This window comes from Zootoca vivipara, chromosome 2 (genome assembly GCF_963506605.1).
Source record: "Zootoca vivipara chromosome 2, rZooViv1.1, whole genome shotgun sequence".
Taxonomy (NCBI): domain Eukaryota; kingdom Metazoa; phylum Chordata; class Lepidosauria; order Squamata; family Lacertidae; genus Zootoca; species Zootoca vivipara.
The window spans coordinates 87,816,724-87,843,255 of NC_083277.1; the positions used below are offsets into that span (position 1 = coordinate 87,816,724).

Here is a 26,532-nt window from a genome sequence, read left to right on the forward strand (position 1 = left end):
GATTTAGATGTCAAGGGAACCTATGTAGTTTAAAAAATCAGAACAGAAGTGCCAAAGTTGAGTGAATGTGGGAAGGATGGAAAGTGAAAATTTGTTGAGCAAAATATTGTGTGACCTACCATGCAGCAACGTTACCAGTACTACATCAGATACAATCCAGAATGTTTATCTTGGTTGATTTGCAATTATCAAATTCATTTCAGTCACAACCAAATTGGTAATAAAGCCACAAATACAATCAATTAAAACTAATGTAATCAATCCATTTTCAGTGCAAAAATTCCTAAATCCCTATCTAAAAATTCTTAAGTCGAAAAATCCCTATCTAAAACCGCCGCAGTTTCCTTTCAGATGTTCAGACATTCGTAAGCATGCGGCCATTACCCCCATTTGTAAGTCAAAAAATTTGGTTGTCGAGTCGTTCATAAGTCGAGGTACCACTGTATTTTTAATACTTACATAGCTTTCACAGCTGCAACTTCTCCTGCCACAGTGTTATCAAGATGAAAAAACCTGTACAGTGGTACCTCAGTTTATGAACACAATTGGTTCTGGAAGTCTGTTCATAAACTGAAGCGTTCATAAACTGAAGCGAACTTTCCCACTGAAAGTAATGGAAAGTGGATTAATCCGTTCCAGGCGGGTCCGCGGAGTACTCAACCTGAAGCGTACTTAACCCGAAGCATGGGTATAATTGGTTCCCGAAGTCTGTTCATAAACTGAAGCGAACTTTCCCATTGAAAGTAATGGAAAGTGAATTAATCTGTTCCAGATGGGTCCGCGGCGTTTGTAAACTGAAAATTCGTAAACTGAGGTGTTCATAAACCAAGGTTCCACTGTATCTGTATCACTCTCTGTTATGCAACTATTAATAGCAGAGGATTTTTGATCCATTTTGCATCTGGCAACCACATACTGTTCTTAAATAATGATAAGGTCATAGCTGCCAAGTTATCCCTTTTTTAAAGGGATTTTCCCTTATGCTGAATAGGCTTCCTCACGAGAAAAGGGAAAACTTGGCAGCTATGTAAGGTAAAGGTAAAAGTACCCCTGACAGTTAGGTCCAGTCGCGAACGACTCTGGGGTTGAGGTGCTCATCTCGCTCTATAGGCCGAGGGAGCCGGCGTTTGTCCGCAGACAGCTTCCAGGTCATGTGGCCAGCATGACTAAGCTGCTTCTGGTGAACCAGAGCAGCGCACGTAAACGGCGTTTACCTTCCCGCTGGAGCAGTACCTATTTATCTACTTGCACTTTTATGTGCTTTTGAACTGCTAGGTTGGCAGGAGCTGGGACCGAACAACAGGAGCTCACCCCATCGCGGGGATTTGAACCACCGACCTTCTGATCGGCAGACCACAGCACCACCCGCGTCCCTAAATAATGATAAATGTATGCAAAGCTTAAGGGATGGGAAGGTAATTGAATGCCATCTACTGGGTTTCTGCCAACAAGAGCACTTAGAGGAAAAATATTTCAGATTATCTTTGAAAGAAATAGCATTGTTTACCAGGGCTTGAAGCATGCCATCCATTACAATAGTTCCCTCCATAGTCTGAAAGGAGGATTTAGATAACGTTGAAAGGGTCCAGTCCAGGAAGTCTGCCATTCTTTTTTGTTTGACATCAGGGCGGGTAATAAACCTGTTGTAGAAAAAAAAGAAACATTGCAAGTTACCTATTCACAGCAGTTCAGTTGGTAACAAATTTTTCCTGTTAGACAAATTGGTTTGTTTGTTTTTTTTGCTCCTAAAGGCAACTGGCCAATGAATGCTTTCCAACATATTTTGAGTGGGAACATTCCAACTGTCAGCAATATAACCCTGTCTTTTTCTAAAGAAGGTCATAACCCCAAAAATTATACTGTCACAGTTAACAGCCAAATTGTCTTAAAATTAGAGTGGGACCCTTTATTTACATAAAGGGAATAATATGCTGTGTGTTTTGCCTTACTACTATCTGAAAAGCTGGAAGCAAATCAAGAGATAAAGTGAATACTTAGTCACTAGGGAAAACTGCAAATAAGCAGAACAGAAGGTAGCGGAACAATCCTAGGAGCAGAAGACAACTTCTATTCTTCCTCCATGCTAATATTAGCAGAAAAACACAGTACTAATTTCCACCATTCTTATCAAGAAAGGTATATGTTCCCACTTCTTTTTTTACCAAAAACAGAACTGGAATGACAAGTGTTTTATAGCAATATTTTTTAATAAAAACAAATAACAAATATAATTTTTTTGATATGAAATATATCATCTGTCACTATGTACCATTGACCAATGCAAAATAAAATGTTAGTCAGTTTGATTAGAACTCTCACTAGATGTCACTAGAAACCTACATTTATTTTACTCCAATGCTCTGAGGCCAGTTTCATAATAGGTAAAGGGACCCCTGGCCATTAGGTCCAGTTGCAGACGACTCTGGAGTTGCGGTGCTCATCTCGCTTTACTGGCCGAGGGAGCCAGCATACAGCTTCTGGGTCATGTGGCCAGCATGACTAAGCCGCTTCTGGAGAACCAGAGCAGCGGACGGAAACACTGTTTACCTTCCCGCCAGAGGGGTACTTATTTATCTACTTCCACTTTGATGTGCTTTCGAACTGCTAGGCTGACAGAAGCAGGGACCGAACAACGGGAGCCCACCCCAACGCCTGAAGAGGCTTTTGCTACAATAGAGCCAATTACAATTCTTAACTTCCAAACAATTTTGCCACCATAAAACCAGCATTAAAAACGTGTGATAGCCGCCAGACATTGCCAGAAGGATAACTTTTTAGTTTTTACCATAGATTTCACAAGTCCATTTGACAAATCAGTGCTGGGCAGGGGGAGGGAATTCATCACTGAATTCAATGGGAGGTTTTGTACAAATGTTGGGGCAGTATTTAAAAGTGGTGGAAGATATCTGGATATGCTTGCACACCATCAACATAAGGAAACCCTCATTTTACTTATAAATTGTTGCATCACTTCATAGGATTATACTGTGAAAAAGAGATTGGTTCCTTAAAGTCAGCACCTATGTCAGAAATATTGCAACTATCAATTTATCCCAGACAGGGAAAAGAAGAAGGCAATTCTCAATGACCCAGGATGCTAAGTGGCTTCAATTTAGATGTGTAATTTTATTCCCCACAAACTGCAAATTTAGGTGGCTGACTGCCGATAGTGGCCTTGTTCTGGTTCCAGCCATTAGAAACAAGAGCAAAGTATTAGCAGGTTCAAGTGATGCTCAGCTGAACAAAACGTTTTTCAAAATAACACAAAAAGGACACACACACACACACACACACACACACACACACACAAAATGGCCCGGTGTGAACAGCTCAGTGTTTCAAGGAACCAATGAGCGTTGAGTGTCTGTTGGAAAAGAGAAATGGAACGTTTGGTGGGAAGCTAGCGTCAACTGGACTGCTTGAGCTTATTACAGCTTATGTGTCGTGGGGTGAGAGCATGGCTAGCTGGCACCCTGAACAGGAGTCCTCCCATTAGGCAGTGAGGATATTCTTGTACATACACCAACAGTAATGAGACAGTACATTTTCTGTCAATATCAGCTTAAGTGACTTACTTTGAGACCAAAACTGCAGCTGCATCTCGAGATTTGTCACTTACAATCAAATAGGACTAAAAACAAAAACAAAATTGAGTTAGAGGAGTTTGCAACATTAAAACAAAATGTGCACAATGTTTGTATGCAAACACTTAAGTATCTATGCAAGTCAGAACGGGGACAAACCGCAGAAGGGATATCCAAATACGGACTTCATACAGAGAGTTATTGAAGTGTGAATTGTTGGGACTTCAAAGTGCAGTTTAGGGCTGTTGGAAATCCCTTTTGCATACACCCTCCCTGTTTCATCTTATTAAAAGTGAAAATTAAATATTGGTATATTTAAAGCACAAGCAGAGTGATCCTGGTATTAATCCCAGGGAAGATAATGGAGAATAAATTCACAAGAATTCAAATTTACAGATGAACAAAATTCCTACACATTTTCTTAATATAAACACATTATGAGGAATTTATATTTTCATATTGGTTTTTGTTTTGTTTTTTGCAAAGTGTTTTACAGCGTTTTATCTTGTTTTGTCTAAAAAATCTTTTTATATGTTGTTCTGATAAGTTAAACTCTTCGAGTACAGATAAAAGATTATTGTTCTTGATTAAATAAAAGCACTGAGCTGAAGGTGCATTGCTCTACAAATGTGCAGCTCACAGGATCCGTACCAGCTACATAGGAAATTAAGTAAGGTTGTATCCTAGCTCCTGCACTGTTTAATTTATATCTAAATTATTTTTTGTGTTTTTATATTCTAAACTGCCCTGTGATCCTCAGTTGAAGGGCAGTATAGAAATTTAATTAATAAATATTAATACAAGTTATTGTTTTACCATTTGACAGATGAGATATTCAAATTAAGAAACAGTGACTTGCCCAACAGCGTACAACATCATGGCAGATATAAACCTTTAAATGAGGTTTCCCACACCCAAGTCCAAGACTAAATCTAGTACCCCAGAACAACCCCGAACAACTGTAAAGGCTTATTAATATTACAAAATACATTCTGCTTTCTACAGATTGCTGAACAGCTCCACCAATACTTGCTTTTGCCACTTTGAGGATGCGATCCATTGTTGGCACTCGAGGGCATCCTTCTTGGGAAGAGATATTTCCATCCAGCCGTGCCAAATCAAACGGGATCAGGCATGTTACAGACAACCACAACAAGAGCATGTAGCGTGTCTCCCAGGTCTAAGAAAACACAGGGGAAAATATATTTATCAATCAAAATACTTTTTCGACCGATAGTCAGACAGAAAAACATTTCTCAATACAAATATAAAAATATAAAACTGAAGGCATCAGTTACAAATATAAAAATATAAAATATGAAACTAAAGGGATACATAAATGAAGTATGACTGCGCTACTGAACCTCCTACAGGTAACCCACATCAAGGCATAAAATATATTTATTGTAAAAGTCTTTTTAAAAAATAGTCTGTGCCCCCAGAAAATTCGCAGCACACACTTGTGAAAACCATCTCCATATGCAAAATGTAGACCACTATTACAAAAAATAGGAAAGATGTAGGAATGAAATAGGACCTCCAAGATTTAGTTTTAATTGAATATGGAAGGACAGTTACACAAATTTAAATGGAACAAGGTCTAGCTAGAATACTTTATTCACACACAAGCCTAAGCCCCAACTTCATGAACCCTGCCAAACAAATCATGGCTCCTGAAGACATGTGCAAACATAAGTTAGGAATTTCATTATTCTGTAAAAGCTCATAGATGGAACGCTCCAGAAGTGGTTTGCTCATTCCCAAATCTTTTTATCAAGATAACAGCTTGTAATTTTCCAAAGTGCAGTTCCCTGGACCTTCAGAAATAAGTGAGAATGCAATTGCCTCTTTAGAATATAGGGTAAGCAGCAACTCTTGCTAAAAGGATATATAAAGCATGCAGATATAGCAGCAGTGTTTCAAAACAGTGTGAGTGAAAGCACACCTGTGAACTTACAAACCTGCCTTTTAGCAAAACAGACCACTGCCCCCCTCCTCCCATTTACTGTAAACCACTTGGACTGGCAGCAATTTGCCCAAGGTGTCAGATGGGGTTCCTTCCAAGCCTTACCTGAAAACGCTAGGAGCTGAACCTAGGAGCTTCTGCACACAATGTATGAGCTCCACTACTAAGCTATGGCCCCATCCAGCACACATGTAATCATATTTGCACATGTTCCTCATGAAACTGGCAATGTGCTAGTCCAACTCAGAGTAGACCCACTGAAATGCATGGATCTATGTTAGTCATGTTTATTACTTTCAGTTGTTCTTCCCCCAAGTCAGATTAGCATTTGATACAAGCACTGTATATTTTAATAGCACTCCCCTACCCGTCTCTTTCATTTACATACAGAGGTTTTGGTGAGGGGTGGGGGTGGGTGAAATGGCAGTCCTCTGCACGCTTGACATCAATGGGGGAAGTGGAAAGGAGGAGAAGGATCACAAGAGGTTGAAAATCCTGCCTTGTGCAACCCTTCTCACACTGCCCCTTTCAACCTCTGATGTGGGGGATTTAGGCAGGTGAGCGGGACAACCCGCTTGTCAATCATGTAGCATCCTAATTATCTCATATAATTCAAAGTTAGCCTATTAGGTGGGAGCCAAAAAGCTTCCTCATCCCTGGTCTAATGAGTTGTGGTGATGGGGAGAGGGGGTTTGCTGGGAGAGATGCAGGCAGAATTATAGGTGGGGTTGGTGAGCAACAGACGCAGGGGCAGACATGAACTCACCTCATAGTCTTTAGGATTCTGAGATTCCAGCATATCCAAGACAGGTTGTACATCAATTACTTCATGAGGAAACATGCGAAGGAAAGTTTTATTCCCTCGTACCTAGCAAAGAAAACAACAACACAGTTTCTCAAGTAAATAATTCATTTCCAGTTATAGTACTACGGTATAAAAATGAAGTTATGCAGTACCCCCCCCCCAAAAAAAAAAAACCCTGAGGTACCAGGTTTAATTTATGGCATACTAGGCCTAGTTTTCACTGGGGCAGTCAACTTGTGTCTAGACAACACCACTTTGGGCCGCGGATGGGGATTCACACAATAGGATATTCTTCCATGAAGAAACATTCCTACAGAAACTTATCATATCATGGAGAAGGCTAGGCTATAACGGTTCTCCCTAACATACTAGTTGTCTGTGTAAGCTGGCACCTGCATCCAAAGTGGTACAAGTCAAAGGCTTACCACCTCTGTAACAATGAAAGCAAAGGAAGAGAATGCTGATATAGCATCAAGGAGGAGGAAAGAGATAGGAAATGGTCCATCACCACCACCCCCCAAGCAAAATCCACCCCCATAATTGATGCCATCAGGCCCCACAGATACAGGAAGAGTGCAGGGGAACAGCATCTGTGGCAATGAGACTTGACAGCAAACCATTCTGGAAAACAGAAACCCACATTAGCGACATTCCCCTTAAAAAGATCTTGCATCAAATCCCAAATCTTTTTTTGTATACTCAGGCATATAAAGAGCAATTTATGACCACTTGTGGAAACTGAGAGGGCTTGATCAGATGTGTAGACATCACATTGTATGCTGTCTTGATCACAGCCATTCAGCTTCTAGTATAGCTCCTCTATTAATTATTATTTATTATTAATTATAAAAAAAAATTAGCATGTTCTGTTTCTAGTTCTTCTGTCTCTCATGCCTGCCATTTATATGCCCCTCAATCAGTAGCTGGTAGATACTGGTATCTCAACTAGCAATGGAGGTCTTTGGCCACTTAAGCTACGTGACTTTAATTTGAGCTTGGTAAAGTATATGAAATAATAATACAGTACCCCAATTATCACTTTAACAAGGGTAGCAGAAAAAATCCTCAACAGCAATCAATATCCACATTTCTCTCCTTATGTTTTTCCACCACGAAGAATATCCAAGGTGACCCTTCCTGAATCCAAAATGTTTTTTGGCCTTCTAGGGGGACTGTGGACATGATTTTCATCGCTCGACAGCTTCAAGAAAAATGCAGAGAGCAAAACCAACCCCTGTATATGGGCATTTATTTACCTGACTAAGGCTTTCGCCACTGTAATTCCTAATGCCCTGTGGGCTGTCCTTCTGAAAATTGGCTGCCCAGATAAATTTGTAAACATCATTCGACTCCTCCATGATACAGTGGTACCTCGGTTTAAGTAAACAATTGGTTCCGGAAGTCTGTACTTAACCTGAAGCGAACTTTCCCATTGAAAGTAATGGAAAGTGGATTAATCCGTTCCAGACGGGTCCGCGGAGTACTTAAACTGAAAGTACTCAAACCGAAGCATACTTAAACCGAGGTATGACTGTAATATGACAGCAACAATTGCAGATAACAATGGCTCTCAAAGTGAACCATTCACGGTGGGATCAGGTGTTAAACAGGGGATTGTGTTATTGCCCCAACTCTATTCATTATTTTCATTGGCATGATCCGACACTTTGTCGACAGGAAACTCCCCACCGGAGTAGAAATCATATATCGAACAGATGGAAAGCTCTTCAATCTGAACAGGCTGAAAGCAAAAAGTAAGGTTACCGTAACTACCGTCAGAGCTTCAGTATGCTGATGACAACGTAGTGTGTGCACGCTCAGAGGATGACCTCCAAACCATCCTAAATATATTTACAGAAGCTTACGAAAAGCTTGGCCTATCACCCAACATCCAAAAAAACCAAGTGCTGCACCAACAAGTACAAAACAACCCCTCTGGAGCACCACAAATCCAACTCAGTAGTGTAACATTGGAAAATGTTGGTCACTACTCCTACCTAGGCAGTTACCTTTCCACAAGGGCCAACATTGATGCCGAAATCCAGCATCGCCTGAGCTCTGCGAGTGCGGCTTTCTCCCAATTGAAGTGCAGAGTGTTTGAGGACCGGGACATTCGCAGGGAAACCAAAATGCTTGTTTACAAAGCTATTGTACTACCAACATTACTATATGCTTGTGAAACATGGACCACTTATCAACGCCATCTCCAACTCCTCGAAAGATTCCATCAATGGTATCTCCAAAAAATTTTACACATCACTTGGGAAGACAGGCGAACTAATATCAGTGTATTGGAAGAAGCAAAGATCACCAGTGTTGAAGCAATGATTCTTCAACATCAACTTCGTTGGACTGGTCATGTGTGCCTGATGATCGTCTCCCAAAGCAACTACTCTATTCCGAACTTAAAAATGGAAAGCGTAATGCTAGTGGTCAACAAAAGAGGTTTAAAGACTGTCTCAAGGCAAATCTTCAAAAATGTAGTATAAACACTGACAACTGGGAAACCCTGGCCTGCGAGCGCTCCAGTTGGAGAACAGCCTTTATCAAAGATGTCATGGGCTTTGAAGACACTCGATCTCAGGACACAAGGGAGAAACGTGCTAAAAAGAAGGCACACTTGGCAAATCCACACCGTGATCAACTCCCGCCCAGAAACCAATGTCCCCACTGTGGAAGGACGTGCGGATCCAGAATTGGCCTCCACAGTCACTTACAGACCCATTGTTAAAACCGTGTTTATGGAAGACAATCTTACCCGGATATGAGTGATCGCCAAAGAAGAGAAAAATATCAGCCTGTGATGGTTGCAGCACTTGTACAAGACAAGTAACTCTGCATGTTTCTCTTTACTGGAACTCCAGAAACTGGATTGCGAAACATTCTGGCTTATTTCTGGTTGATGGCAGTAGCTCACAATCATTAAGAAATCACAGTTTCATTAGGTACTAGCTGGCCCTGTACGCGTTGCTGTGCGTTAGTCTGTCAAATGGAGGGTAATAGGCCCCCTTCAGATCCCCCTGAGACTCAGAGTCCCCCTGTTTCACAGGATCTCGTGGCGGAGGCGGGGTTTGTGGGTGTGGCGCATTTTTGTGGCTAATCCCTGTGACTGCCCCCACGTGTCCCGATCCATGATCTATTCTGTTTGTTGTTCCCCACCCGCCTCTCCGTGACCGGCGTATCTCATGACGTTTTGAAGGATGGTATTTATTTTTGTCTTGTGGTTATTTGGGGGGGGATTGGGGGGTAGTGGTGCTAAATTTTAAAGTAAAAACCCCTTGCCGTGCCCCCAAGTGCGTTGCTGTGGCTTATCACACACACACACTCGGGCCTAGTGGGGGCCTGGCAGGAGCCTACATAAAACAAAGGCCGTGCTGCGGCCTGCAATCCATGCGCTTGCCCTCTTTCCCCCCCCCCCCCGGGCCTAGTGGGGGCCTGGGGGCCTGGCAGGGCCTAGGGTTCTGATAATGGTCGCCTTGGTGGTTTCAGTTGCTTGGTTGATGATATCATTATTTGGTTTGTGGGTGGGGCGTAGATTTCACAGGAAGGGAGGGGTGTAGGAGGAGGAGCTGAGGGAATAACGCCACTTGAGGGCGCTGTTTCACTTGGTGGGAAACCAGGTTTATACCTGCCCAGGTGTGAGGTTTGAGGGATTTTCCTTTCCAACCATGCTCGGGGAGTGGCCTGGATCGTTGTGTCAAAATTTCAGGATGATCGGTCAAGCGGTTACGGAGAAAAGTGGAACACTCACTTTCACGATTTTTACATTTATATAGATTACCTACCAAGCTCCTACATACTCCCCATAACTATTTCACAGTCATCCTGTTACCACCTCTTCCCTCCTTAACTCCAACCAACACCTTCTCTGCACCACTTTGTTTTCTAAAAGGTAAAAAGGACTGTAGCAATCAAGGACTTGCCATTCAGTTTCTCTCCATCGGAAATCCCAGTGGGGCCCCAACCTAGACTTTTGGAAACCCAGAGCCCTTGAGAACAAATAAAATTATCTGTAATCTCACACTACTTTTTGTTTTGTCAGGCATACAGATCAAGGGGGGGGGGGGGAAATCAGAACAATTAGTGGTTAGCATTCTGCCATTACAGCAGAACAAAGATAGTAAGACTATTTGATATTAACAAATCAGTCATGCTGTACTGAGAATTTATAGCAACTGCTTTCATAAAAGAATAGGGAACCATTTTAGGACTATGGCAACCAATGTCCATGCCATTGTTCATTGTCTCATTTCTTTTCTTTTCCTGTTTGCACTTCCCTGTGCCAACACAGTCACTAGCTGGTCTTTCTGTATTTCACAGTCTAATACACAAGGCAAAAAAACTGGGTAATAACTCATAATTAGTCACTTATGTGTATGTAGTATTTCAAGCAACAAGCTTATAAACAATATTCTTATTACCAACATTTGTTCAGAAAACATGAAGTACTGACTTCCCGATAATAAACTGTGAAAGTGGAACCCTAACTATTAACAAACCCAGAGTAAATACCAAATATTTCTAGAGCTTACTGAAACATATCCCCTGGGGTGGAGAATCCCATTTCTAACATGTTACCTTTGAAATGATGTAAAGAAATTGAAAGGTCAGATGAATTAAAGAACAGGGAGATGCTTCATCCTGGATAATAAGCAGCAGTGAATTCAACATTGACTCTAGAGAAAACACAGGCAAAATGGTAGAAAAGACATTAGTCTGCAAATTTGTTTCATTATTTTTACACATGTCTGAAAAAAGCAATGTCAGAAAACTACTTCAGGGACATATTTGTAAGAAATTAAGTGACATACACATTATAATTGGGGAGCTGCCAAGGGTTTTTTCCCCTTAGTCCTGGCTCATCTATTTCAAGGGGACTAAGGCACTAGAATTGCCAGAGACTTGATCTGTAGTTATTGGCTCAGACTGCTGACTCATTCACTGGAACTTTTGTCTCCCTTTTGCAAAGTTATAATAATACAGTCTCCCTTAAATCACGATAAATACATTCAAGATATCCTTCAGTCTGATCAAATATGGCAGACCTATTCTGTAAAATATAATGGTAAGGTTTTATAAGGCCAGAGGACAGAAAGAAACTACTGTAGTTCCCATTAAAGACAAATATGATCTCACTATATTCTGTTGTCTCATTTCAGTTTAAATATACTAAATTCTTAGTATAGTACTATATACTAAGTATATATTAGCAATGTAGTAATATAGTATATAGTATACATTACTATTTATATACTATATTACTACATTGCTAATATATACTTAGTATATAGTACTATACTAAGTATATAGTATACATTACTATTGGGACCCAGGTGGCGCTGTGGTTAAACCACTGAGCCTAGGGCTTGCTGATCAGAAGGTCGGCGGTTCGAATCCCTGTGACGGGGTGAGCTCCCGTTGCTTGGTCCCAGCTCCTGCCAACCTAGCAGTTCGAAAGCATGTCAAAAATGCAAGTAGATAAATAGGAACCGCTACAGCGGGAAGGTAAACGGCGTTTCCATGTGCTGCTCTGGTTTGCCAGAAGCGGCTTTGTCATGCTGGCCACATGACCTGGAAACTATACGCCGGCTCCCTCGGCCAATAATGCAAGATGAGCGCGCAACCCCAGAGTCGGTCACGACTGGACCTAATGGTCAGGGGTCCCTTTACCTTTACCTTATACATTACTATTACTATATGTCTTACCTGACATTTCAAAGTTCATGTGTCAGCAAGGTAAGAACAACTGTAGCACCTCAAACTCTCAAACCATTTTGACTAACTATTGTATAACCCAGGAGAGGCACCTGCAAGGTAGGAAATGCAGGACAGACGAGGCCTAGAAGAGAGTAATGCACTATTTCTTACTTTACAGGTACACTTCCTGAGAAATAAGGAGGTCACCCCAGGGAACTGTAGGCTGCTTTCAATTGCCCAGGAGATATGCATCTTTGCAGAAGCTCCCCCAAGATGAACTCTCATTTTCCAGGACAGAAACCTGTGAGTTGGGAAATAACACAGAACTAACCCAGTCTGCTTCTCACTTTTCAGGGAAGCCTGCTAGATTAAATATAGTAAAGCTGCTGGTAAAAGTGTGGTAAAGTCCAACACACTTTCACAAAAAAGAATCTGCCCCTCCCCATACTTAAACAAAGCAAAGATTATTCACCTGTTGTCCATGCTGACCAGTATTCTAAGATTCTATCAAAATATTCAAAAACAGCACAACAAAACTTACCTAAATGTGGATCCAAAAGGTGAGGCTGTTCCTGATAATTGTTCAATATAACTGAAAGATAAAAGCATATCCAGTGGAAAATCTGAATTCAATCTGAAAATGTTGTTTTAAAAAGAAACAGCATTAACATTCCTAGCCTGAAATTACTGTACTGTATCTTTAAAAAATAGCATGTCAATAGTTACCCTGAGCAGCAAAGGAGTACCATTTGGTTTTTAAAAATGCAAGTGGAAATATATGATTAAATCAAATGATTTATGTCCTCTTGTGAATCCCTTAAAAGTCTCTTACCATGGGAACTGATATGACAGCGCATACTAGACCTTTCCACCCCTTATTCCTCTCCCTAAGCTTCCCAACTACTAAGAAATAATTTTGCTCCAACAGGGATCTGGAGTCACTCTCATAAATTAGCCAGTGCTATGTCCCCAGAGCAAATGCTCCTCTCACTGGCTCATCAGTCTATACTTCAGGCAGTCTATCAGTCTATACCAGGCAGAGGGCCTTCTCGGTAGTGGCACCCACCCTGTGGAATGCCCTCCCACCAGATGTCAAAGAGAACAACAACTACAGACTTTTAGAAGACATCTGAAGGCAGCCCTGTTTAGGGAAGCTTTTAATGTTTGATGGACTACTGTATTTTAATATTTTGTTGGAAGCCGCCCAGAGTGGCTGGGGAAACCAGAATAATATTATTATTATTACTTCTACTCTCTTATTTCACACTCAGATGGCAAAGCCTACCATTCTTATCATTCATCTTTGGCTTAGTGCATGCAGAATGTCCCAAATTCAATCCCCTGCATCTCCAGGTAGGGCTGAGAGAGACTCCCTCCCTGAAACCATGGAAAGCTATTGCTTGTCAGTGCAGACAATATTAAGCTAGATGGATCAATAGTCTGACTCACTATACGGCAGTTTATATTTTCTCCATATATGCTCCATCTTTATATTAGACAAAATTAGTTTTTGTCAACATTTATTATTATTTATTGCATTCTATCCCTTCCCTCTTTTCTAAAGGAGTCCAGTTTGGCAAACATCAAAAAGTTAAAATAACACAGTGGTTTTGCAGAGTTTGTAAACCAAATTGTTCTTAAACCAGACTGTTCTTAAACCGAGGTATCACTGTACTATTTAAAATAACAACATATTCAAAACATTTCAAAACAATTTAAAAGCTATCTAGAAATGTTTAAAATCAATTATATTCCCCCACAGTTACTAATTTCAAAGTTGCCATGGCCAGTATCCTTCAGCAACCAAATGCCCTGGGTAAATAGAAATGTTTTTAAGCTCCTGTAAAGGAGTTTGTGTTCATTCATTCATTCATAATACATGCACTTCAATGATGCTACACTGAATCATCACTAGGTGGCAGTCCAAGGCCAACTAAATATTTGGAAAACCCTAATAATCAAAACAGTAACTTACACCAAAATGCCTAAAAAGATACATTTTCTGACTGTATCCTGCTCTTGATCTATGAATAAATAATAATATTGGTGAAATGCTCTTTTGAACCTTCTAAAGGTGTTATTGGTATAGCAGGGGTGAGGAACTAGATTCAGCAGAGGACTGGATCCAGAAGTGGCCCACTCTCCAAGGTGCTACTTCTGAGACATTTGGGGGGGATCCATTCACCTGACATCAGGCAACACTAAATTCAGGCTGCAAGAACAGGCACAGGCTTATCTCCAATACTAGAGCTTGTTCCTCATGTGCTTGTTCCTTGAGAGTACAAGGTGGGAGCAGAGGCTTACCTCCAACTAAGTGCTTGAATTGGATTTAACAGATCACAGCACCTGACATCATTTGACACTGAGTGACTACCAGGTGGATGTGATTTGCCAATATGGCCCACAAGCCAAAATCAGAGGACTAATTAGGCCCACGGGATGGAAGTTCCCCACTACTGTGCTAGAGGATATTCATTTTTTGTAGAAATTTAACAACCCCATTTGGCCACTTTGCTCTAATGTTATTATTGCTTCACTGTTCCACAATGGACTAGTTTGCACGTCACACCATGGTTTAATGTGAACACAGGAGTGTGTGATCTCCTGGACAGGAGAACCCAGCCACTTTGCTACTGCGCAATGTTGAGCTAAGCCATCTGAACCTGCATTCATTCTTGGATAAAACCTATGGCAAGAGCTAAACCACTAGTCTGGATCTGAATGACATGCTAAACCAAACCATGGCACAGGTCAGCACATCAACAAAACTGGGTGGAAGAGAAGGGGCTGGGATCTCTTCTCCAAGTGTTTGCACATTTGCACTATGCCATGATTTGGCTCAGTGTGACATGTGAAACAGGTCAGTAAGTCATTTTAAATGTTCTATTATTCAGTAATGTTGAACTACCAAATGCAACTGTTGGAGAGTTATAGGAGAGAATTATCTGGAATATTCTATAACAGACCACGAGACCAGTCAAAAATGCTTTATTGCAACCATGTCTGTAGCATAATCATAGAAGCTTGTATCCTAACTTTCCTTTGTGGTTTTAGCTCAGAGGGAATGGTAACAAAGGCATTTTTAGAGAGTAACCAGTCCACTTCAGCAATTTATTTCAGCAATAAAGAGATTAACATTTGGAGAATATTATCAAAACTTGAAAATTTTCAAAAAAGCATTACTGTAAGCATTATTGTAAATTGCTATTGCTTTCCTATGGCCACCTACAAGGCAATCCTGATCAATCTTTTACTCACTTCCATTATATCCAGTGGGACTTACTCTCTAGTGTGTTGAGGATTGTAGGCCTATAGAGTTAATGGATAAGGTGAACAAGAGTCGTCTTAGTTCACAATTCACATGCTTAAATCATTACACTTAGTAGGATCTGATGACAACATCCCAATCATCAGTTGTACATACTAAAAGGGAGAGCTCATACCTTTAAATTTTTCAAGCACTGTTTCTCTCGATGATAGGTCTTCATGCACTGATCTGAGAGAATTAATCAACTCCTGTATCTCCTTACTCTCTGAAAAGGTCTCAAGTATATTTCCCTTGGCAATGACATCAGGCTCCAGGCATCTGGTATCCTCTTGCTCAGACCCATCTCCGTTCATCTCATTTAAAACCATCTTCAGCTCGTGACAAATTCTTCTCTAGGTAAAGACACAGCAAACCAGTATTTACCATTACAGTTAAATTTCACAAGTAAGGTTACAACCCTATACTAAGGTTCCTGAAAGCAAGACCCATTGAATTCAATGGGGAATTCTTCCGAGTAGATTTGTGTACAACTACACTGCAAATTTGCCCTGCACGATGGCAGAAACCCAAGTGCACATAAGAGAATTGCACTTAAGTTCAATTATTTTCAGTGGACTTAAATCTGTGCTGGCCAGTGTCCGTTCTTTCCCCATAGAAAAATAACAGGACAGTGCTATATACATCTCATGTTCCACATGCGATTTAACAAGAGCCCCTTCTCCCATCTCTTCAAAATCCTATCCGCTTCCAGAGGATACGTTTCTATTCTGACAGGGATGGAAAGGTTAGTTCCGTTTTAAAAATATAAATAAGGCCTTGATGCAGTATAGCCGTATGCATGCCATGAGGATTGCTCGGGAATGCACTGTCCCTTTGCAAATAAAAATGTATAGCGATTGAAGCTGCTTACGTTCAAGCCCAGCGGGAAAGCTACACCCCTGAACCTGGAATCCTTCCCTTTAACCCCCGGTGTATTACCAGGGCTTTTGTTGCCATACTGAGTTTTAATACTGTGCATTCGTTTTTCAGGGCCGAGGCGAGGGAAAGCATTTCGCACGAACTCAAAAGCATGAGAATTCCGCCTTTTGCCGCCTTAATTGAGGTGCAAGGCTGAAGCTGAGGGCGGTTTTTTAACAGATGCAGCAGAGCCGCGCCCCTCACCGGGGCCTGGCGTCCAACACACCCCCTGGGCGACCTCATTCCCGTTTCCAAAGAAGACTCCCCATTTCGCCCCGAAGGCCCTCTCCCTACCCTCGCCTCTCCCTGCCTCCCTGCGAACCACGGAAAGCCCCGATCCAAGCTCAACGCCTCTCCCCACGGCGAGTCCCACAACAGCTCGCCACTTGCAGGGTTTACCTTTTGTCGTTGGCGCCTGCGCTCAGAAGAGGCCTCTCCAGGTACGGCTCCTCGCGCGGGACAAAAGTGCTCGGCAGACGTCCGCGCCCGGGCTGCGAGAAGGGGAGGAGCCCGGCAGCAGCGGCAGGGAGGGCGAGGAAGGGGAAAGGGGATTGGCTGGGAAGGAGGAAAGCGGCTGCGTATGTTTTTTCTTTTTGTGGCAGGGACGGGATGTAGGTGTGGTTTTTCTGGTGGAGCCACATCGCGGGAAAGTCTTTCTCTAAACGCCAAGGCGAAGAAGAGCTGCTTGCCCTGGGCTGTGCAGGAGGCGTTTCCTTGTATGCTAGAGCGAAATAATAATAATAATAATAATAATAATAATAATAATAATAATAATAATAATAAATATGTCTGTAAAAAGCATAAAAGGTGCGTGAGCCGCCCTGGGAGTTTTAAAAACAGATGTGCGGGATATAAATGTGCCGGACTGGAAGCACTGTTGGGGTGCAGGAAACGAAGACCCTGCAGTAGAACGACATTGTCTTTTGTTGTTGTTGTTGATGATGATGATTGCATGACTTTTGCAGCTAAGGGGAAAAAAAACTGCCAGTCATAAGCATGTATCAATGATCTGAAAATAGCCTCGGTCTTCCAGTCCATCGAAATCACAATGCCCCGTGGGAAAAAGAAATCAGTGTTTGGACAGGTGTGATTGTTTCAGTAACAAAAAACCCTGCATTGGATTGGTGTGTCTGTTATGTCCTTTTTTCCAAATCTAATAAAATCATGCCATATCTGGACAAAAATATCTATTTACTTGTTCTCTAAGGACCCTGGTCGTTTGCATCATTACCAATGCTAAGAATCACATTTTGTGGTACTCAATTGTAACTCCTTTTGGATCTTTACAGTGCTTAACTAACATAAACCATACTGCCATCAGTTGTCCTGCAGGTATTTTTTAAAATCCTGGTTATCCTCCAATAAACTCAGGACGATATGCATCATTCCCTTCCCCCACCCCTTTTCATCCAGAGAAGAACCCTGAGTGATAGATATGTTGCTTGGCTTGAGATCACCCATAAAGTGGACTTCATGGCTGGAGAAAGGATGGTTTGGTTGCAGTCTGCAATTGTCAATGGTGAGGGGAAACATGCTCATCATTATTTTTCCAGTCTCACAACTATGTTGAACCCAATACTCCCTTATTTGTTGATGGCAATTATAGTTACAAATTCTGTGTGCAATGACAACATTTTATTTGGATTGCATATTACATACATAGTAAGTGTAGCACAGCAATTTTCATTCAAATTCTGTATACTTAAAAAGTGAGCTTGCTAAGCCTTTGATCACTTGGCAGCTTTAATTTCCACTTTCCTATCATAAATGAGGATTGCTCAAACATTCCATTTAGCCCAGAATGAGGATTCTCACAATATCACAAAATTGAAAAAAATACTTTAAAATTCTACATGCTACATGTCCTGCACTATGAAAATGCACAACATGGGTAAAGCATGCCAAACAAGAAATACCTAATATTTATTTCAGTACAGGCATACCTCACTTTATTGCACTTCGCAGATACAGTATTGCTCTTTACAAGGATGAGGAGGCAAACGCCCTCTTCTGGGCACGAAAATGGAGCTGGCTAGGACTGGAACCGGGTTTCTCCCCTCCCACCCATGCAGCCACGGGGTGGGGGACAACGACTGGGTCAGTAGACTACACTATAGTGAAAAGGTAACTTTCACTGGGAAACAAAAAAAGCGACTCACTTTATTGCAATATTCGCTTTATTGTGGTGGGCTGGAACCGAACCAGCAATACCGTATCTCTGAGGTATGCCTGTACTCACTTACTTTCTTTATTATTTCATTATGTACAATAACCAGGACAGACAACCCTAACACTAAAACAAAATAACAAAATACTTCTATCATGTTTCAGTCACTTGCAGTTACCTATATGTAAGGAATGCAATTTATTGACCCAATCCTTTTAACATTTATGAGTTTATCCGCGAAGTTGTAATGCAATCCCATTTTTTTATACCGCTGTAACTCCCACTGTGTTTGGTGATATTGGATTCCAGTTCCCATTAGCCCCAGCCAGCACAGCTAGTGATCAAGGATGATGGAAGTTGTAGTTCAGCACCCTCTGGAAGGCCACAGTAGGTTCCCCATCACTGTTCTCAAACTGCAGCCTTATCCATATTAAATTGGTTTTTAAAAAGGAAAAAGAAATTATGCTAGGACCACGACTGCAGTGCTTTATTGGCTGGGATACAGGAATCCTACCACTGAAGCTTTGGCTTGCCTATAAATCAGTGTTGGGATCTGCTGGCTCCTGAAAACACACCTGTTTAGGCAAGGATTCCCTTTAATTATTGTTTTAACTGTTTATTGTTTTAACTGTTTTCTGTTTAATTATTTGTTTTATTGTCTATTTTAATCATGAATGTACCAAGGGCCTTCTCGGTAGTGGCGCCCATCCTGTGGAACACTCTCCCACCAGATGTCAAGGAAATAAACAACTATCTGACTTTTAGAAGACATACGAAGGCAGCCCTGTTTAGGGCAGTATTTAATGTTTGATGTTTCATTGTATTTTTAATAAACTGTTGGAAGCCACCCAGAGTGGCTGGGGAGGCCCTGCCAGATGGGCAGGGAAGGAGAAGAGTTTGGACTTGATATCCTGCCTTTCACTCACCTTAAGGAGTCTCAAAGTGGCTAACAATCTCCTTTCCCTTCCTCCCCCACAACAAACACTCTGTGAGGTGATTGAGGCTACGAGACTTCAGAGAAGTGTGAGTAGCCCAAGGTCACCCAGCAGCTGCATGTGGAGGAACATGGAAGCGAACCCGGTTCACCAGATTACAAGTCCACTGCTCTTAACCACTACACCATGCTGGCTCCTACTTATTAATTATTATTATTAATGTTGTTATGTATTTTAATCTGTTTGAGCGAGGGAGTCATTACATCCACAGAAGCTGATGTACATGTTTACATGGGCTCTCAGGTTTGCAGTCCTTGTTGATATCCAGTTGTGACATCCCACTTGCCCAACCGTCTTCCATTTGTGCAAACGGAATGACTCCATCATTCTCCCCTCCCCCGCCCTTCTGCCCCTGTAACCCCACAAAATAAAGTTGGGGGATCCTCCTGAGTAGAGTAAGGAATACAGGTGGGAGGAGAGGGAGGAGAATAACATCACATCCACTGGCACAGAGAATGGATCTTCTCCACTGCATTTTTGCAAATACTGTTTTTGAAATCTACTCTTCTGGAACTCTCATTTATCCTGCTTGTACGTTTTGCTACAGAGTTCGCTCCCTGGAACAACAAACTGCACGCAGTTTTCCTACCTTATCAAAGTAGCCATTAATATGCTGGTTGACAATTAAGAGACTGCAAAAAATACAAAACCACTGCAAGCATTTTGTGAGGAATTAAATGTGTACAAATGTCACCTTAGCTCTTGCCTTTTGTAACTTTCAGGTGACTTCCCATCCTCTTTAAAACATTGCAGCTGATGTTGTTCTAACATCAAACAGGAGATCACTTACTCAGGATGACCATGTTTGAGGGTTACTTTAAAAGCTTTCGCATAACATTAAGAGTAGGCCCCCGGTATCCTGTTCCAAAATGGTTCCAGTGGTTAATATAGTTAAATAGCTGGTAAAGTTTGTTGCGCTTTTCAAAGCCTGAAGCTTTGGGGATTTTGCTGTGGTAAGCAGAGAAGAAAGAACTGCTAAACCCACCAAACATCATAGAAATTGCAAGTTCAAATTCTGAATGACCATAGAAACAAGCAGGGTCAAAAAGAATTGGACCGGAGTCATCTTCAGCTACATTTCTAGCCCACAGGTCCCCATGTAGGAGTGCAGGAATTATCTCCAGGTCACAAAACATCTCTGGAATCTTTGGCTGTAAAAAAGCATAAACAAAAAACCTTTAAAACTGTCTAAAGAAAAGAGGTAGAATATTGCTTAATAAGAAAAATATAAGGCTTCAAAACATACAAATCAGAATATATATGAAGTATTGAATATTGTGTCTTTTTATTTGCTTTTATCATAATTTTTACATTTTATGTACTATGAGATTTGCCGTTCTGAATAACATGATTTGCCTAATGAACTAACGGGTAATAACCGGGACATTTTTTCTTGATGAATTGGGAATCTATCACCTGACTTTGGAATGTGACACTGATCAGAGCTAGGGGCAGTGGTGGAAAAATGTGGCGTAAGAATTTAGAATCAGAAGGAGGTCAACAGCTCTGCTTTTAGCTGAATTAGAAGCAGCTGAGAGGGAGCCTGCAGTGGGCCAAGAAATCCGTCTCGAGAATCCACTACTAGATCATCGGTTTTCCTGCATCCTGTAGGAGTGCCTATTTGCTTCCAAAATGCTCTGCTTTCATTGAGCAAGCATAAAGACCTTATGGTGTATTGTTATATTTGTTTTATATACAAATATACAACAAATATTGCAAAGACACCGTAAGGTCTTTATGCTTGCTCAATGAAAGAAATTAAAACTGGTCCATGGGGTCGCGAGGAGTAGGACACGACTAAACAAAACAATGGAAAATCCATTGAATTCTAACTACAGTACTAGTGAAAATGGGGAGCAAATATCAATGCATTTTTTGCTAGCCTCCCTAATGGAATGAGCAAGAAATACATTTAAATAAACCAGCCCCCTACTCATTCTTCTATTACAACAAATTTGGAAACAGGGTTGTAGTTCATTTGAGCTACACAAATACGGTACAATAAAAGTTCATACAGTCATGTGAATGCAATTCTAAATTATGAAAATGCCAGGGAACAGGGGTTTGAGGTAGAGGAACCCAACGGAGATCGTGGGTTTTAAGTCCAGCAAAGTTTACGTCCATCCTTCTGAGAAACTGGGCTCAAGACTGGCTTGTATCTACTTGAAAGATGGTCCAAGATTTAAATAAACCAAACCCCACTGGCATGCTAGTCAAGCTCCAAAAGTTCCTGATCCCACAAATGGAACTGAATAATACCATCCTTGATGGGGAGCAGCAGACAAACTAAAGTGCAAATGTATAGATTGGGCACTTGCTTGAGAAAGCAGGGTGGATAGGAAGGGAACCTCAGGTCTATAGTAAAATTCTGTCAGAGTGAGGTGGCAAGTTCCATCTTAGCCTCAGTGCCTTCTCTCTCTCTCTCTCTCTCCCCCTCCCTCCCTCCCTCCCTCCCCCCCCCCTCTCTCTCTCATATTGCGGCAGTCTAGCATCTCTCACCTACCTTTAACCGAGACCACAATTCCCTTGCTTCTCTGTCTCCGTAATCTCTCTCAATCAAATCCATTTGGGCTTGGAGACGGTGACGAATGAAGAAAGTGGGCCAGTCACTTTGCCATTCATTCACCTACAAAGCAAAAATATGATCTGGCCCATGGACGGTCCGGAAATCAGCATGTTTTTACATGAGTAGATTGTGCCCTTTTTATTTAAAATGCATCTCTGGGTTATTTGTGGGGCCTGCCTGGTGTTTTTACATGAGTAGAATGTGTGCTTTTATTTAAAATGCATCTCTGGGTTAATTGTGGGGCCTGCCTGGTGTTTTTACATGAGTAGAATGTGTGCTTTTATTTAAAATGCATCTCTGGGTTATTGGTGGGGCATAGGAATTCGTTCCCCCCCCAAATAGTTCGGCCCCTCACAAGGTCTGAGGGACAGTGGACCGGCTTCCTGCTGAAAAAGTTTGCTGACCCCTGATCTAGATGTCTTTAAGGGCCCCTTCCAACTTCTCTTTCTTTGTAAGAAATAAAAGGAGTAGCTTACCTGAGCTATATAGCCACAACAGGTGACAATGTCGAATCCAAACTTATCCACATGATGAGGTTTTGTCTGGCCTGCACCTTTCCCTGATCAACAACAACAACAAAACTAATCAAAGCAAGGGTGCAAAATAGTAACAGCAGCCAATCCCTCTTGATGCAGAAAGTGGCTACTTTTTGCATCATTGTTATATCTGCAGAAGTGTTTTTGACATTGTAGTACTGTACGTGATAAAACCTTAAACTAAGCAGCAAATTATTTGTACCACTATCCCTAGCTGCATGCTGTTCAAATTGCTCTTAACACCGTGGTAACTAACTAACACCTCACTTTTCATCCAGGGTGAAAAACAGCTGTGTGCAAGTCCTGCTAATTTAAGAAGCACTTAAGTGCAACAACTAACTTTCTCTGGATCAAGGATGTCACCAACCAAAGTAGGAACTACTATTACAAATTCCGGTAGGTGCAGGTCTGACGCAGTTGAAATATATATAAAAAATAAAAAATTGTCCAGAAGCACCTTAGAGACCAACTAAGTTTGTTCTGTGTATAAGCTTTCGTGTGCATGCACACTTCTTCAAATACACTGAGAAGTCACCAGACCCTTATATATAGAGGGAGGATGGGGTGGGGTTTTTCTCAGGAGGGCAGTAGGAGATGGGTGATTGACTCGATGGGTATGGTAAACCTGTGGACAACTGTTAACGACTGCAATTTGTCCTACAGGAAAAAGCAAGGGATAGTATGCAGGAGATGATTAGCATACGTAATGAGACAGGAATCCAATATCTCTATTAAGACCAGGTCTCTCCATAGTTTTCAGTTTAGTGATAAGTTGTAATTCAGCAACTTCTATTTCAAGTTGTTTCTGAAATTCTTTTGTAATAATTCTATTACAAAGTTATGTTGGTGCATAGAAACTATACTCTACCAACTGTGTTTTCTTCTTTCTTTCTTTTTTCTCCAAGTTTTTGGTTGTAAAGGTGAAGATCTGCAACTTGTTCTCCAAGTTTCGCAGAATATCTAGAAGAACAAAGAAACATATCCCAATATTATGTATCAGGAAATTTCAAAACCAGCTTGATTTTATATGCAAACCAAACAATTCACACCAACGTATAGAATCAAAGAGTTGGCAGGAACCCCAAGAGTCATTCTAGTCCAACCACCTGCAATGCAGGAATCTCAGCTAAAGCATCACTTTCTCTAAACAACAGAACCTGGAGTGTCTTTGCATGGCACTTTGCAAGCCAAAACCTTATGGGAAAGGCATTAATTTTGTTTTAGGTGCTACATCTACTTTTAATTTTGAGCTGAACTGCCAAAGTGGAAGGGCTGCAAACTTCTGAGTGAGAAAAGCCTTATGTAGCTATGGCTTGTGCATCGCTGGCCTTTGGATAACTGTATCCGCACTTCAGTCAAGACCAAATAGCAAGATCAAATTTTAACATTTTATAGATTTTTTTTCTTTTAAAGTCCTGTGAAGTCTGAATGCTAGCAGTTGGCCCAGTAAACTTCAGGCGGCCAATCTAGCCAAAACATTCCATACAAGACAGATAACATAGTATGGACATTCTCAGACTTCTGACAGATGCATATAATTGTCAAGATACAGCATACATGTTGCTGAAGCAAGTGAAGAGAGAAGTCCCCCGCTGGCATAACTTCACTGAAGGCATCCCATAACGCGATGTGGATGTGCGCTTGTTAATTCCCTTAAATTCACTTCCAGAGACATGTTATTTAAAGACAGTAAAACAGACACTTTTCAGAACTGAGAGACAACAGAGCATAACTATAAATCCAAGTGGGCAATATTTTAACTAGGGGACAGCCGTGTGACACTGTCTTACTGCCAAGACTCTTCATTTTTAGGTACTCCATGGCAAATGCAGCTCCACCTCCTGGAAGATCTATCACTTTAATGGGCTGGGGAACCCGCAGAGTGTTGGTTTGCTGAATAGCTATTAAGCTTGCCATTTCACCTTCAAACATTGTCCTAGCCTGGTCAGAAAGAAGAACGTTACTGAAAACATTTATTTGGCTGTGCATTAGGACTGTGTGTGCATCAGTTATTTAGATTTGTGGCTTGTCCTACCCCAAGAAATATATATCACACACGCAAATGTACACGGGGAAAGTAGGCCAATGAGAAAATTATTAAGTCTTGTGTACAAAGTGAGATAACATTTGCCGCAGTTTGAATTAATTTGGTTGATCAGCATAACGTTGGCCTGAACATTCTCTTTGAATAGATCTGGGGAAATCAGCACAATACAGGAGGTGCTTTTCACTTTGTACAAACGAATCTACTTATTTTCTTCTGCTTGATTTCCCACATCAAAATTCGCACCGGGAAAAATGCTTGGAAAGAACCGAGGCTGGTATCCACCACCATACAGGCATGCAGATTACAACATTTCATCTAATTGCTTCCATCACAGTATTTCGCTTTGGCTCCGAATTTCTGGAGGCAAAAAATAAAGGGAGGGGGGGGTTACGGCAAGTGCTTTGACGTTTGGGACAGGAGGTGCCCCAATTGGATTCTTATTTCAGACATACACACCCATTAAAATCACTGCATAGCTATATACATATCTTCTAAAGATCACACTCGATGATCCAGCTATAGAAAACCTATCGCGCCCCCTGTACAGTCAAGAGGTCTTTCGAAACTACCGTACTTTGGAAGGAGTTTGATCGTGGCGCAGATTGGAATACTGCAGACCCCTCCCCAGAATTCGCCCTCGCCCACCCCAACATTCGAGAAGCTTTCAACTAGCCAATCACCGTCTGCTGCCAAGTTACGCCCCCCTCCCCGTCTCCCCTCATCCCCAACTGCAGCCAGATATTAGTATTTAGGGAGCTCTATCAATATCGCCGTAAACCTGAGGCTTGTTGTTGATTTTAACGAACACTCGCCCTTGGTCGGTTTCATAGCTCTGCCCTTGACTTATCCACCCTCCTCCCGAGCTCCCAAATGCCTTCAGCACGGTGGTTTTCAGTTCGGATTTCAGCAGTTTTTCCATGGTTCTTAAATACTGGCCGCGGCTCCTGCGCGCCCTCCTCCGCCCGCAGCCTTATGCGGGGTCTCATCAGCCTTTGCGGCAAAAGGCAAGCGGAGCTGACGCGAAGCAAGCGGGGCGGGCGGAGGGGGGGGGGTGCACAATGAATAAGCGGGCAGAGAAATTCGGGGATACAGTATTATTCTGCAAATGCTGTTCTCGTCTACAGGGGGTAACCCCATGCAATAAAGCAAATTAAGAAACATTAAATTTGCTGCAATCCAACGGGGTCGGCCGGCCTACTTCCCGAGGCCTTCCGACACTGCCCGGAAAGCTTCTGGTATTTGTAGTTCGTCAGCCTGATTCCCCCCCCCCTCGCTTTGGACTGACTCCCCGCGCACTCCGCCCCCACCCCCTTATGCTTACATGGGCACTAGAGAGATAGCATTTTAAAAAACAAACCACTAGATGGAGCACGCCTCAATTTTAACTCATCGAACCACATTTTACAGACTGCGGATGGGGATTACAGCAACGGGATGGGATAAAAAGGACATTAGAAAAAAATCAGAGAGAATTAGACTGGGTGGGATACAGCGACATTACAAAGCTGTTTTTGTAAGCAACGCAAAAATCGGCTTTTGCATTTCCTGCTCCATCTATAATTTCCCAAACTCTTATTTTGGTTATTCTGGCTGCAAACCTAAAATGGCTCTCTTCTGCTTCCTGCCCCCATTTATCAGCACCATTCGATCGCAAGCCATGTATTCCAGGCTCACGTTATGAAAATGCAAGTAGGAGTGTGGGCTGCTGAGTGTTCACACTCGAGCAAATACATCTAGGCATGACGATGGTTTTGTTAGCATATTTGGTGCAGCATATCTTAGTTGCTGCTGTGCCATGAACTCCAACATAAACTACCTGCCTCCTTTCTCCAGCTTTCATCTATTGTGGGCTCTGCTGCCCCCCAACCCCATTTCCCCACAAGCAAACATGGCCTCCAGGTTATGAGGAGTAAGGAAAACCAGAAGCTGTGCTCAGTGAGAAAA

The 26,532-nt window shown here is 41.8% G+C and overlaps 2 protein-coding genes across 6 annotated transcripts in view; both read right to left on the reverse strand.

Annotated features, from left to right (window-relative positions):
- TBCD (tubulin folding cofactor D) overlaps window positions 1-16,761 on the reverse strand; it is a 131,874-nt gene extending 115,113 nt beyond the window's left edge. Inside the window, exons 1-8 of one of the 5 annotated variants that reach the window (XM_035104647.2) lie at window positions 16,677-16,761; window positions 15,496-15,712; window positions 12,594-12,644; window positions 10,934-11,031; window positions 6,317-6,418; window positions 4,618-4,764; window positions 3,576-3,631; window positions 1,508-1,640 (exon numbers count right to left, since the gene is read on the reverse strand). In XM_035104647.2, coding sequence (XP_034960538.2) covers window positions 1,508-1,640; window positions 3,576-3,631; window positions 4,618-4,764; window positions 6,317-6,418; window positions 10,934-11,031; window positions 12,594-12,644; window positions 15,496-15,688 — 780 coding nt within the window. In that variant the 5' untranslated portion in view covers window positions 15,689-15,712; window positions 16,677-16,761. The other 4 variants (XM_035104648.2, XM_060271811.1, XM_035104646.2 and 1 more) reach the window with 4 other exon arrangements.
- Window positions 16,762-17,528: 767 nt separating this feature from the next.
- FN3K (fructosamine 3 kinase) lies at window positions 17,529-25,813 on the reverse strand. The gene is made up of 6 exons (XM_035107963.2): window positions 25,367-25,813; window positions 24,322-24,482; window positions 23,410-23,501; window positions 22,482-22,564; window positions 21,943-22,065; window positions 17,529-20,590 (listed from the first exon to the last, which is right to left on the reverse strand). Exons 1-6 carry the CDS (start codon window positions 25,505-25,507, stop codon window positions 20,252-20,254), a joined length of 939 nt encoding a protein of 312 aa, XP_034963854.1. The 5' UTR covers window positions 25,508-25,813; the 3' UTR covers window positions 17,529-20,251.
- Window positions 25,814-26,532: the final 719 nt, after the last annotated feature.

What these genes read in the sequence shown, in the direction of transcription:
- FN3K (XM_035107963.2), bottom strand. Translation starts at nt 25,507, where the DNA reads ATGGAAAAACTGCTGAAATCCGAACTGAAAACCACCGTGCTGAAGGCA. An exon ending in GAAAGAAGAAAACACAGTTG is followed by an intron (nt 22,565 to 23,409) that starts GTAGAGTATAGT and finishes GTTGTTGATCAG; the next exon opens with GGAAAGGTGCAGGCCAGACA. An exon ending in AATTGTGGTCTCGGTTAAAG is followed by an intron (nt 20,591 to 21,942) that starts GTAGGTGAGAGA and finishes GCTTTTTTACAG; the next exon opens with CCAAAGATTCCAGAGATGTT.